The 12,283-nt window shown below is 44.0% G+C and overlaps 2 protein-coding genes across 6 annotated transcripts; one reads left to right on the top strand and one right to left on the bottom strand.

Moving 5' to 3' along the window:
* Positions 1-271: 271 nt before the first annotated feature.
* Positions 272-7,137, bottom strand: stpg1 (sperm-tail PG-rich repeat containing 1). Of its 2 annotated transcripts, XM_086193987.1 has the most exons (9): positions 6,438-7,137; positions 6,235-6,350; positions 6,048-6,149; positions 5,485-5,664; positions 5,289-5,397; positions 5,018-5,180; positions 4,732-4,922; positions 1,387-1,487; positions 272-426 (listed from the first exon to the last, which is right to left on the bottom strand). In XM_086193987.1, exons 1-8 carry the CDS (start codon positions 6,466-6,468, stop codon positions 1,414-1,416), a joined length of 966 nt encoding a protein of 321 aa, XP_086050113.1. In that variant the 5' UTR covers positions 6,469-7,137; the 3' UTR covers positions 272-426; positions 1,387-1,413. The 2 variants fall into 2 exon arrangements, with proteins under 2 accessions (XP_086050113.1, XP_086050112.1); XM_086193986.1 differs by lacking the exon at positions 272-426 and having other exon boundaries at positions 1,283-1,487.
* meaf6 (MYST/Esa1-associated factor 6) lies at positions 6,576-10,812 on the top strand. Of its 4 annotated transcripts, none has more exons than XM_086193990.1 (8): positions 6,576-6,768; positions 7,383-7,498; positions 7,583-7,670; positions 7,754-7,799; positions 7,912-8,104; positions 9,140-9,169; positions 9,665-9,734; positions 9,826-10,812. In XM_086193990.1, exons 1-7 carry the CDS (start codon positions 6,679-6,681, stop codon positions 9,705-9,707), a joined length of 606 nt encoding a protein of 201 aa, XP_086050116.1. In that variant the 5' UTR covers positions 6,576-6,678; the 3' UTR covers positions 9,708-9,734; positions 9,826-10,812. The 4 variants fall into 4 exon arrangements, with proteins under 4 accessions (XP_086050116.1, XP_086050114.1, XP_086050118.1 ...); XM_086193988.1 differs by having other exon boundaries at positions 9,665-9,698; positions 9,826-10,810; XM_086193992.1 differs by lacking the exon at positions 9,140-9,169 and having other exon boundaries at positions 6,578-6,768; positions 9,826-10,808.
* The last annotated feature ends 1,471 nt before the right edge of the window (positions 10,813-12,283 follow it).

The following is a 12,283-nucleotide window of genomic DNA, read 5'->3' as shown; positions in this document are numbered from 1 at the left end:
ATTGTATTCTCCTTTGTGATCATAACTTTATTTTTGATGTATTCTAAAAATAGAACACATTTCTTTCATTTTAAATCGCAGCAGAACAAATGGTGCCCGCAATCCACCGTCGTGCTGCCGAGCAACAGCCAAGAATCCATGATTAGCTCTCCTCTCGGACCCACCTCGTTAGTGTGACTATAGCTCTTCTGCTTGTGTTTTATTGGATCTCTTAGACCAGTGCGGGACACGTACAACCTAATTTTCCCAAGCACCAGCTTAGAGCACCTCAATGTATGAGGAAGGACGGATCCGTCTATCTGTTTCTACAGTCAAGGGATCTTCCTTTGGGGGAGATCATGTCCACACTTGCCTGCACCTGACTGAGACGGGGTGGATCCCAGAGATTCCCATAACTCCACAGAGGCATGTGGTTAATTGCTCCTCCTGCACACAAGAACACCACAACGAGAGTCTCAGCCAAAAGGACTCAAACAAACAGCCCGCAGTTACACTTAGATCCTTCGTCTGGATCTTCCAAGAGAGTTTGGCTGGAGGGAGGGAGAGCACAGCTCAGTCTGCAAAACGGAGTTATAAAATGCCCCTCTCATTGTAAACCCCCCCCCCCCGCCTCCCACCAGCACCACTTCCAAGTGCACAATGGTTTGGTTTTACAGGGCGAGTAAGTACACATATTTGGAGGGCACAGTGCTGAAGTCAGAGTCTGAATTTAACTACAGCTGCTGTGGAGTGGGAGCCGAGCAGTTGGTGTGGTTTTCAAGAGCAGAGCTGGAGAAAAAATCCCCAACTTGTGAGCAGATGATGTGTCGAGCTGGATGGCATCATCACATACATCACGCCGTAAAATAACAACTTATAGCATCGTCTTCCTCACTCGAAGGCGGCGATTTCCATCTGACGGGTTTTAAAAGCGATGAAGATGATTGAAACAAGAGAGAAGCTAGGAGTGTTGAGCCACCACTTCCACCCAGTGAGCGATGTGTCCATTTGTCTGCTCGGTGAAGCAGCATCCCGGCCTCATGCCCAGTCAGTCACATTGCTCACATACAGAGTCACACTCCACCCCTCTGCCTGCCCTCTAGCAGTTGGCTGAGTGCTGTCATCTCAAGCTCTCAGCTGTTCCAGTGGCGTACCACTGACTGGACCCGCAGCTGTTGGGACTGCAGCAACACTGACTGCCATATCATCTCCACATTCAGGACACTGGGGCGAGGATGAGCAAACGACCCTTTTTAACGTGCTGTGTAGGACTCAAACATGAAGTGGAGACTAAATAGTTGCTCATATTTAATTCTTTTCATCAATATTGATCTGAAACACAGTTTAAGACTTGCATCCGAGCATTTTCCTAGCGATAATCACAGTTAGTGTGTGGGATGTATTTACACATTTGCTATGGTTTGCTGTCATTCTTCACACAGGAACCCAGACCCTGGAGTCGTTGTAAAAGAAGGAACGCTTTGAGACCATTTGTGGATCGTAGAAGCCTGCAAAAAAGAAGAGAAAGCTCGTTTTACTTTATCTACATCGTATTATTTTACACAGTGGTTGTTACACTCTTCTGCATATCCATCAGCTCTGTAGTAAGACTGCAGGAGTCTTTGGGTGGTGCAAGGTTTAATGGTTCTGATCGCCCGTATCTGACATGGCTTGCAGGGGTTTGCCACCCTTGCTGCCCGAGCTCACCGTCAACACTCTTATTATTCTTCCTTGCTCCATGTTACGAGAGACATCAATTGGTCAAAAGTGTTTGCAGTTTTTGGCATAAACTGTGCTTTCAAATACTTCCGTGAGTCTTATTTTTCCTCAAAATAGTTGGTGCACAATTTCTTAATGGCTAAACATTTCAAATGAATTCAGGCTCGTAAACTCCTGAAAACGTGCATTAGTCATACAGTTATATCCAAGTAATTTAGTTGAGCAGTGAACTCTGTGACGTTCTTCTCTGACGGCATCATGAAAAAGTACCAGCACGAGTAGAAGAACAATCCTTCCAAACATCTCAGATTTTATAGGGGTTAATGGTCAAAACGTAGAGTGTGAATAATTTACAAAAGCATCATAACTAACCAGGAACGTAGTGCAATGGAGGCAGTAATCCACACTTTCTACCCTCTAAAAATGTCAGGGTTAAAAAACTTGAAGCACACGCTATTCAGACAGCCTCAACAACATACCATGACAGCTCATTTTGCTTGCAACACAAAGAAAGAGTCTTCATTCATTTTGCATGTAAACAAAGCGGAGCTACTATTATGGGCCCGCTATGTGTGGGACAATCTTTTTCTTCATTTGTATATCCCTTTTTGTACCTTTGCCTTAGCAAAGGAGCTTTACAACCTCACACCCTGAGCATGTGTGTTAGCATTAGCTTGCTAAAGTTCATTTTGAGTTTTTATGCCTTTGACTCCTGAGGCACGACCCACCTCCCTAACCACTAGCATGAGCTCTTTCAACTTTCATGAAAAAAGTTTTTTCTTATTCTGGTGCTCCTCCTGATATATGCGTTTACTCAGTATGTACATCATGTTGCAAATTTAATAACATGCATTCTTTTTTCAGATGGCCCTTTTGTTTTTGGTGTGAATTACAATACTCTTTTTATCTTTTTTATTTTGATTTTTTAACAAACTATACCCTGAACCTATGACTTTTACTTTACCTACATGTTAGCAACCTTTTTTTTAAAGACAAGGAGGAAAAAACATTGATAGGAGGCCTTGTTTCAGCTGAAAGCCTACTAAAAAAAAACCATTGACTCTTACTGTCTTGCAGTTGTTAGGACTCTTACTGTCTTAGAGTTGTTAGGACTCTTACTGTCATGCAGTTGTTAGGACTCTTACTGTCTTGCAGTTGTTAGGACTCTTACTGTCTTGCAGTTGTTAGGACTCTTACTGTCTTGCAGTTGTTAGGACTCTTACTATCTTGCAGTTGTTAGGACTCTTACTGTCTTGCAGTTGTTAGGACTCTTACTGTCATGCAGTTGTTAGGACTCTTACTGTCTTGCAGTTGTTAGGACTCTTACTATCTTGCAGTTGTTAGGACTCTTACTGTCTTGCAGTTGTTAGGACTCTTACTATCTTGCAGTTGTTAGGACTCTTACTGTCTTGCAGTTGTTAGGACACTTACTGTCTTGCAGTTGTTAGGACTCTTACTATCTTGCAGTTGTTAGGACTCTTACTGTCTTGCAGTTGTTAGGACTCTTACTGTCTTGTAGTTGTTAGGACTCTTACTATCGTGCAGTAGTTAGGACTCTTACTATCTTGCAGTTGTTAGGACTCTTACACCGCTCTACTCAGCTCTTGTCTCTTTAAGGCCCTCTTACCTAAAAGCTCACTTTGTTCTGACTGGCTAACATCCAGAAGCATGTAGAGGGGCAACATCCCAGAACAATGCATGCATGCTGTGCATAGAGCTGACACAGAAAGTAGAAATCCATCCATCCATCCATTGTCTTCTGCTTATTCCTGTTAAGGGTCACGGGGGGGCTGGAGCCTATCCCAGCATCCTTCAGGTGACCCTGGACAGGTCACCAGTCCATCACAGGACCAACACATAGAGACAGACAACCATTCACACTCACAGTCACACCTACGGTCAATTTAGAGTATCAATCAGCCTCGTCCCCTCTTGATGTCTTTGGACTGTGGGAGGAAGCTGGAGAACCAGAGAGAACCCACACAGGAACAGGGAGAACATGGAGACTCACACAGAAAGATCCTGTGATGGAGCCGGGACTCCAACCTGGAACCTTCTTGCTGTGAGGCCACAGTGCTGACCACTGCACCACCGTGCCGCCTGCATTACACTCCTCTACTTAATTGATTTCCTGGGATATTTCTATTTTTGGCGGCACGGTGGTGCAGTGGTCAGCACTGTCTCCTCACAGCAAGAAGGTTCCAGGTTGGAGTCCCGGCTCCATCACAGGATCTTTCTGTGTGAGTCTCCATGTTCTCCCTGTTCCTGTGTGGGTTCTCTCTGGTTCTCCAGCTTCCTTCCACAGTCCAAAGACATCAAGAGGGGACGAGGCTGATTGATACTCTAAATTGACCGTAGGTGTGACTGTGAGTGTGAATGGTTGTCTGTCTCTATGTGTTGGCCCTGTGATGGACTGGCGACCTGTCCAGGGTGAACCCCGCCTCCCACCCGTAGCTGCTGGGATAGGCCCCTCCCACCCGTAGCTGCTGGGATAGGCACCAGCTGCTTACTTCTCTATACTAGAACAGCATTTAACATGAACCTCTGACACTGTAACATTATACATGCGCTGAATAAAGGAACAGCGGAAGATTTCAGCTTTAAAAACTGGGAGTCATGTGGTTAAGAGAAAGATCCAGCATCAAACTCTCTGAGTTGTTTCATAGTGAAATGCTGTCATTTAATTTTAATGTGTAACTATGTCTCCTCAGGCGGTCTAATTTACATTTTACTCAAGTCAGCAATTTTTCTATGTAAAGCGTAAGCAATTAGCATGTGACTACAGAGAGCAAACTAGTGGGAAAATTGGAGCATATCAGGGCCCTGCTGTGTTCATACAGTATTTTGCATTTGAGCTTGAAATGTGTCAAATAACAACCCACTGCAGTTTGATACAGGACTGGTGTTTGGCAGTTATTGAGTTTAAATATTCATAAAAATGAGGATATAAACTGATAAAATGCACTGTAGATTACAAGACATGCCAATTTTTCTATGAGTGGCTGAGTTTTTATTGTGTGTTTTTTCCAATACCTGGACCGGGCCTCATCTCAGCCTCTGAGCCTTGTGGTATCCTTTCTGTTCTGGATGCAAACGCAGCAGTAGGCATGTGACGCTTGGGCAGATCGTCAGACGCTCTGATGTCATACTGCCCAGGACCTGGCAATGGAGGGTCTTTTGGAACAATCAGAGGAGGCGCTGATATCGCCAAGTGATATCTCCTCCTTGAAGCACAGCGAAGAGGACATACTTTAGGCAACATTTTCTATATATGGAGAATATACACCCAAAGCTGGTGACTACTGGGGGGTTTACACACGGGAGGATGGTTTTCCTCACAGGTGCAGGGGTCTGATGTGGACTGTAGGCTCCTGGACCTGGAACGTGGTTGTCGAACACAGGAGGAATTCTCTGAGTTTTTGATTTGAAGGGCGACAAGACTGCCTTAGAGCCAAGCTGGTAGCTACTCACATTATAGTGACCTTTAAAAAGAGGAAACTATGCATAAGACTACTGAAAGCTGTAAAAAACACAATTATGAGATTATGACGAATAATAAATTGGAAAATAATATGAAATTAGGTAATTACATGGTGAAGGCACATCGATATTTGTGCAAAAGGAGTTACGTCCAGTCCTTGACAAGAAAGGTGATGTCCCAGCTGTCGAGAAGTGCCTCTCTCTACTTCCGTAATGGACCTGCACGGGAGGATAATACACACATGAACTACAAGCCAAACACACACACGCCAAGAGATGATAGTTATTCCTTCTTCATATACATACATCATACTGGTTTGGAGCTGGAGTTTTGTGCTTGGGACCTTCCAGCTGCACAGCTACGGGCAATCTAAATACCCTGGATACTCCAGTGTTAAAGTCCCATCTGTTTATGAATGAGCCCTGCAGATTGTACACGTTCGGTCCTGGGATGCCCCTCTGTGGGTAACTGGAGGGTCTGGCAGCCTGACAGAGGGAAAATGATATAACAGAACAACTTTATGCCTCTGGTGTTGGAACTTGGCCGATCAAAACATCTCAGAGGAACCTAAACTCAGCATCATGGCCATGGCTATCATTTAATACACCAAGTTCATGTCCATGTACTTTCTGGTAGTTTAGCAACCTTGGGCAGTGTACTTTCTATAATCAAATAATTACATGTGGTGTGTAACAGCATAGATTACTACATTTGACCAAGTCTTGGTCAAATTTGATCTTTGTCATTGTGGTCGAAGCTGTGAGGTCAAATTCCGACAGTTATACATGTTGACATTTCAAGCCCCTAAACCACATAAATACAAATAAAAGAATCCCATCATTGCTGAAAAGAGTTAAAATAACCTGACCTTGGATACAATAAACCCTGTGGTGCCTTTCTTTGAGAAAGAGGGGCTTTCAAGCTCAGCACCAGAAACACAATCATAGCTGCCTGGTCCTGGGATTTCATTCTGAAACAAACACATATTATCATTATGTTGCATAACGTGTTAGCCGTTTATAAATGGTGATCAGATGAGCTGTCACATTTCGTACCAGGCAGCCTTGTGATGTGAACCTCTTAGCTTGGGATGAAAAGCCCTTCTTTTCTGGACTTCTCACAACCAGTCTTTGGTATTTAGCAGGTATTGAGGGCGGAACACTACAATCGGCTGGATAATATCAGAATGAAAGAGTAATTTAATGATGAAAGTTTATTTTAAAAAACATAATGTTGTTCTCTCTGTGTAAAGACTCACTTTTATTAAGTCCGCGGTACACGTTGCCCATGATTCAGTTGAATGGCACGTAGCAAATCTAAGTTACTGAATCTGTAGAGATTTAACCACTGTACGGGCAGCTAGTTGCTATGGCGACCCAATGCGTCACGTGACTCAAGCCGAGCCGTCGTCGCGGCCGTCTAGCGCCATCTCTCTGTACGACCGGTTATCAACCGCTGTGTACACACTGCCGTTAATTTACCATACTCCTCGATCCATCATGGCGATGCATGCGAAAGCGACTCCACCGCAGATCCCGGACACTCGCCGGGAGCTCGCTGAACTGGTGAAGAGGAAACAAGAACTTGCAGTACGCTGAATTTACTGTTAGCTCTTCAAACCTATCATTTACATGAGCCGTACTATACTGAACTGCAGCTATCGAAAACTTGAACGTTGATTTTAATGTTTGATGATGGGTGGCTACGTTGCTATCTTAGGCCTAAGCTAACATGTATCAGGAGTGCTAGAAGCTAATGGTAATTAGCGTCTAATGTGTATACAATAGAACAACACCATTAGCAAGTTGGGTAAGGTCGCTAGTAGGTTACTACCCTTTTGCACTTGCTATATTTACAGTAGTTTTAAGCCCAGAGTGTAACATGCTTTTGTTACACGTTTTTAATATATTGGCGGTGGGCGATTGTGCTAGCCAGCTAACATAGCTATCAGAGCCGGCGCCCGGTCTCGCGGTATCTTCTTTCTTCTTAAGTGTTTCTGGCGGCGGGCAAAACATCTTTTAGGTGCTTCACCACCCCCTACTGGCCTGGAGAACAGCAGGACGAAACATGATTTGTTCAGTCCTCACAATTATTTTAGCTTATTTTTAGTTTCTTTTACATTATTAATTGCCAGTATGTCCTCTTAAACATATTATCAAAATTTAATTATTTCAAATCCGATATGACTTTTGTCTTAACTCAGGAAACTTTGGTGAACCTTGAAAGGCAAATCTATGCATTTGAAGGCAGCTACCTAGAAGACACTCAGATGTACGGTAACATCATTAGAGGATGGGACAGATACCTCACCAACCAGAAGTAAGTACTGAGCTGACTGTTTTTTTCTGGTTGAACAAGATTTGACGACCCATCTGACTGACATTCGCAACATAATTCAAACAGGAACTCAAACAGTAAGACCGACAGAAGAAATAGGAAATTCAAGGAGGCTGAGCGCTTGTTCAGCAAGTCATCAGTCACATCTGTTGCAGTAAGTGTTTGCTTTAAATTCAGTTATTATTTTCTGCATATCATTAAAGACCTGCTTATTCAGTTCATTCTTTTGATTGGCAGGCAGTGTGTGCGCTGGGAGGGATTCCAGATCACATGAATGAAAAACGTGAGTGATTTTAATTTATGAGTGAGCAGAACCTCAAACATTGTTTGTCTCTTCTGGGGTCTGATGTGTAGAATGCGTAACTGAGTTCTTGCTGCTGTGTGAACCTCGTCAGGTGAAGCAGGCAGTGGCACAGAAAGCGACGCTTCTCCAGATCTCCAGAACCAAGAGAACGAGCCCAGCCAGGAGGACACGGAAGACGTGGACTCAACCCTGCAGGACCTAAAGCCCCAAAAGGCTGCCTCCTCTTCCTCCTCTGGCAGCCATCATGGGAGCCACAAGAAGAGGAAGAATAAAAACAGACACAGGTAGAAAAATGAAGAGCTGGTTGAACCCCCCCACTCTCACACACTCACACACACACACAATGATGATTGTACGTACTGCCAAACTCCTCTGGCTTTATTAGCAGTTAGAGTTTATTAAATTAGGGGGAAAAAATAGTTTTTCCGTAGTCTTAACAGACCCTCCAGGCCCTCTTCTCTTTCTCAGTGTTGGAGAGAGAAAAAAGAATGAGGCGTTTGAACGCAAAGGACAAAGATTCTCATCAGATAAAGTTTCATACTAGAAAAATTTGCTTTTTTACTCAAAACACTTTGATGAAAAGCTCATTGAAAATCTTTCAGGCCACAAAGACTTAACCATGTACAAAATACAGGGAATCCAAAAAAAAATCCCAAACAAGCCTGAAACTACACTTCAGGTAAAACAACGACACCAGGTTTTGATTAAAACTATAATCATGGCATGAGACTTTGGTAGCGCCACCCAGGTTGGCCTCTCCCCAACACCTTCACCCTGGTGGTTTGGTGTTAGATGAAGAAATGCTTTTTCATCTGTAGCCACTGTAGATTCTGTAGTGTCACTCTACGAACCAATGACTTTTCGATTACGACAAGTCGGAATAAGGCAGACACCGTCGAGGAATTAATGTGGCAAACTGTAACTCCACTGCATTAGAGTTTAGAATGAGCTCTTGCTTCATTTTGTCACGGCGATGGTGCCGCCTCCACTGTCAGAGAGACCTCCGTAGCCTCAGTGTACGCTTTTACAGATGGCAAAGTGAAACAGCAGCGGTCTTGGTCATGTGTTTGTGAAATAAAAAGGCCACAGGCTGCAGCATATTATGACGTCTCATTTCTGATCAAATGTTCTTGTGATTAAATGACTGTGTTGGTAGTTTTGTTTCTGTTGACACCGTCTGTGGTCCTGAGATGGTGGCGGAGCAGGTGTGTGGACTCTAGGGTCGAATAGATGTCTTAGAACCCAGTTGGTGAACTAACAGCTGCTGCTCTCTTCCTTTCCCCCTTAATGCCGAACCCCCTTCTCCCCCCTTCCCCCAGCCCTTCTGCCATGTTTGATTATGACTTTGAGTAAGTCTGAATTTTACTTCCTGCTCCTGTGCTCCTCACATCCTGTCTGTTGTTAACCTCATCCTCAGCTCTCCCACAGTCCCTCCCGCTCTGTGTTGTGCTTCTGTCCAGTTTGAGTCGAAGCCTTGCTAGTGAACTCCGTCCTGCTGCTGCTGCTGCTGCTGCATGTCCCAACACGTCTGTCTCTCATTTTGAATGCACATCAGCATCCATCACTACAACTCCATTAAATGTGTTGCTTGTTAGCGGGGCAGTTCTTTAATTTCCAGCAGTAAAAAAGCCGTGCCGGTCTTGTCAGATGGTGGGTTGGCCCCAGGTTTGTGTTACAGACAAGAAGGTGCACTAGTGTTCTTGTTCTGGGCTTGTGTTTGTTTTTTGGTTTTTTTTTTAGGCTTCCTCATGGTCCAATAGTGGCACTGCTCGCTGTCATTCCTCTTAGAACCGGCGCTCCCATCTGTTCATATCTAACAAAGCTTTTCTGTATTATTCTCGCAGGTTTGACATGAAGGTCAACAAGAAGCCAAGAGCTGTAAGTTGAGTTCTCAGCGATTCTTCCAGAAATCCAGTGAGCTTCACTCCTCCTCCTCCTCCTCCTCCTCCTCCTCCTCCTCCTCCTCCTCCTCCTCCTCCTCCTCACGTTTCTCTTCGTCCCGCAGGATTATTCGACCTAACGAGGGTGACAAGCAGACCTGGGGCCTGTACTACGAAGGAGAGGGTCAGCCAGGTCGCTTGAGGGTCAATCAGGGGTTTTCTGTACCACAGAGGTGATTAACGTTCCACTAGATTGCCATGGCAACTCATGCTGTGAAACTATAGCTATACAAGCACCGCCAACCGACCAATCAGGAGCCTTCATCCTGTTTCTGTGCTGAAGGCGCGAACGTTTCAGGAATTTTGTCCTGACAAGTAACTTTTCTGATCAAAATGAGAGGGTCATTGGTATTAGCCAGTCAGCGGAACCATTCTCATGTGTCCAGAATCAACTGCAGCTCAAAGAATGACACTAATCAATGTTGATTATCGTCGATCTACTCGTGCCTTAATGATGGAACAGTGCTTTTGAAAAGTCCGTTAACTGACAGTCGGCTCATTTGTCGCCGGCTCTCCTTCATATTGGTGAAGGATTCATGTGAACGTGCTCACAGCCCGGTGGGAGACGCTGGGTCGACGACCACCGTCGTAGTACTGGACATCCCTGATTGCAGTTTTACTTTTTCTCCACCAAACCGACTGAAGTCACCCCGGACCCGCTGATCCTGCTTCGTAGTACCGACCAGACGATTTCTGGACTTTGGGAACTCTTCATGGCCTGTGTCATATTCAGCCTGTACTGTTGTGTATTGCTTGAAAACATTCCCCCCACCCCCCCCACCCCCACCACCACCACCCATCCTTGCATGTTACTCGAGACCTGACGAGGCTCAACAACCAGTAACATTTTGTATAGTGTTAAAAAAAGAAAGTGTATTTATTTTGTAGCCAATTACCATGTTTCTCATTTTTAAGTTTTGCTACGTGTCACATAGTTGTATATTGTCTCTCGATGGCCCCGATTCTTTTATTACATGGTTTGTTTTGCAAGAAAATAATAAAATACCGTTTTACATCAGAAGGTTTGCTCATTTATTGAGTGCGTAGCCGCGTGTCACTGCAGAGATTGTTCAAAGGGACACACCTCAGACTCAGAAGACTATTTCTACTTCTTGACGACGACAACGTTTCTTTTTCAATTCCTAATATGATCCTGAGCTTGTTCAGGGGACCAACAGGCGAGCCCGTGAGTGTGACTCACCAATGGCGTCTGGCTTCAGTCACTCATGGCTACCATCTCTTTATACTCTATAAACAAAACAAGAGCTTCCAACACTGAAATGTTTCCTTTTATGCTCAGTGATTACAAAGAGGATTCCACAGATGAGGCGACCTTTGTATATGATTAGATATTATTATAGATATTTTAAAAAAAATAGTGAAGTCTTCATAAACGTCAGCACTGGCAACTTTTAGACGCTTTTGTACCACAACACTGGTTCTGTACTGCTGAATTTCACGTACGTGTTCCTGTCAGACGTCATGGCTGTGCTCGTGTTCCGAACAACTGATTCATGTGTAGAGGTTGAACATCAAATGTGTACACAGTGGTGAACTTAACCTGTGGCTCAATAATGGAGGATGTCAGTTGGGTGTGCAGCTACAATAATTGTCAAAGCTGTGTGTTTGCATAAGGCTCTTTTGGCCACCAGGGGGCAACCTAAAGAAATGGGCTAAAATTAATTTTGACTTTTTTAATGAAAAAAAGAAAATTGTAGGGGAAGGAAAGCCTCAGTATTTACCATTCATTATCATTTTCTGTCATTCCTGGGTCATCTGAGATGTTTGATTTGAATTTACAAGAAAAAGAAGATTTCTCCTGGATCAAGGAGATGTTCAATCTATTCCTCTGGACCTCCTTAGACGGTTTGGAATTTCCCCACTATATTTTTTTTTTTTAACAAAACATTCTGTAGCAAACCACCAAATTGGTCCTGATGAGTAGCAGATCATATATCATGGTCATCATTTGGTGAATAAAATGTCAAAATAGATCTTAGTCACTATCCTAAGACAAACTAAAACATGCATAATGACAGACAACAATCCAAATTGTTGCAGATTAAGTAATTTAATCAAAATACTGAGTAACCGGCTCATCCTTTGACCTCATAAAACCTTCGAGGTGAACATTTAGAAAGCTGATCAGGTGAAGAAATGCAACGCTGCCTCACTGAGTCTTGTGTTTCTTAAAAGCTTCAGTTCTAAAGCTGTCAGGGAGAGAGAACCTACACCCTCTGTATCTTATACCCTTCTTCTACAGTGATTCGAAGAACCTCCATACTGTGGTGACGTCCACATCAGGAGGAGTCATCCTGAGGAAACAACGCTGACAGCCACTATGATGGAGAGACTGGCGGGGATGAGTCCATCCCTGGAATGCATTCCGGGGTTTCGTGCTGCTCCAGCACGCTGTTCTCATTAGGACCGGGTTTTGAACTCAGTTGCTGCTTGGTTCTGTGTGACAGTGTTGCTCAATACAACATTTTGGATGAAGTATCTCAAAAACACAAATGGATTGGT

Source organism: Aulostomus chinensis, chromosome 22 (assembly GCF_037954235.1).
Source record: "Aulostomus chinensis isolate RoL2024-O1b breed Wild chromosome 22, RoL_Achi_v1.0, whole genome shotgun sequence".
Taxonomy (NCBI): Eukaryota; Metazoa; Chordata; class Actinopteri; order Syngnathiformes; family Aulostomidae; genus Aulostomus; species Aulostomus chinensis.
The sequence above is the reverse complement of the archived record's forward strand: the minus strand, read 5'-3'. Positions and strand labels throughout refer to the sequence as shown.

Coding starts and splice junctions, on each gene's coding strand:
- meaf6 (XM_086193988.1), top strand. CDS start 6,679: ATGGCGATGCATGCGAAAGCGACTCCACCGCAGATCCCGGACACTCGC. Junction 6,769..7,382: donor AGAGGAAACAAGAACTTGCA/GTACGCTGAATT, acceptor GTCTTAACTCAG/GAAACTTTGGTGAACCTTGA. Junction 7,499..7,582: donor AGATACCTCACCAACCAGAA/GTAAGTACTGAG, acceptor TAATTCAAACAG/GAACTCAAACAGTAAGACCG.
- stpg1 (XM_086193987.1), bottom strand. CDS start 6,468: ATGGGCAACGTGTACCGCGGACTTAATAAAA. Junction 6,351..6,437: donor GTACCGCGGACTTAATAAAA/GTGAGTCTTTAC, acceptor GATATTATCCAG/CCGATTGTAGTGTTCCGCCC. Junction 1,488..4,731: donor TGAGATGAGGCCCGGTCCAG/GTATTGGAAAAA, acceptor TCTTTTTTGCAG/GCTTCTACGATCCACAAATG.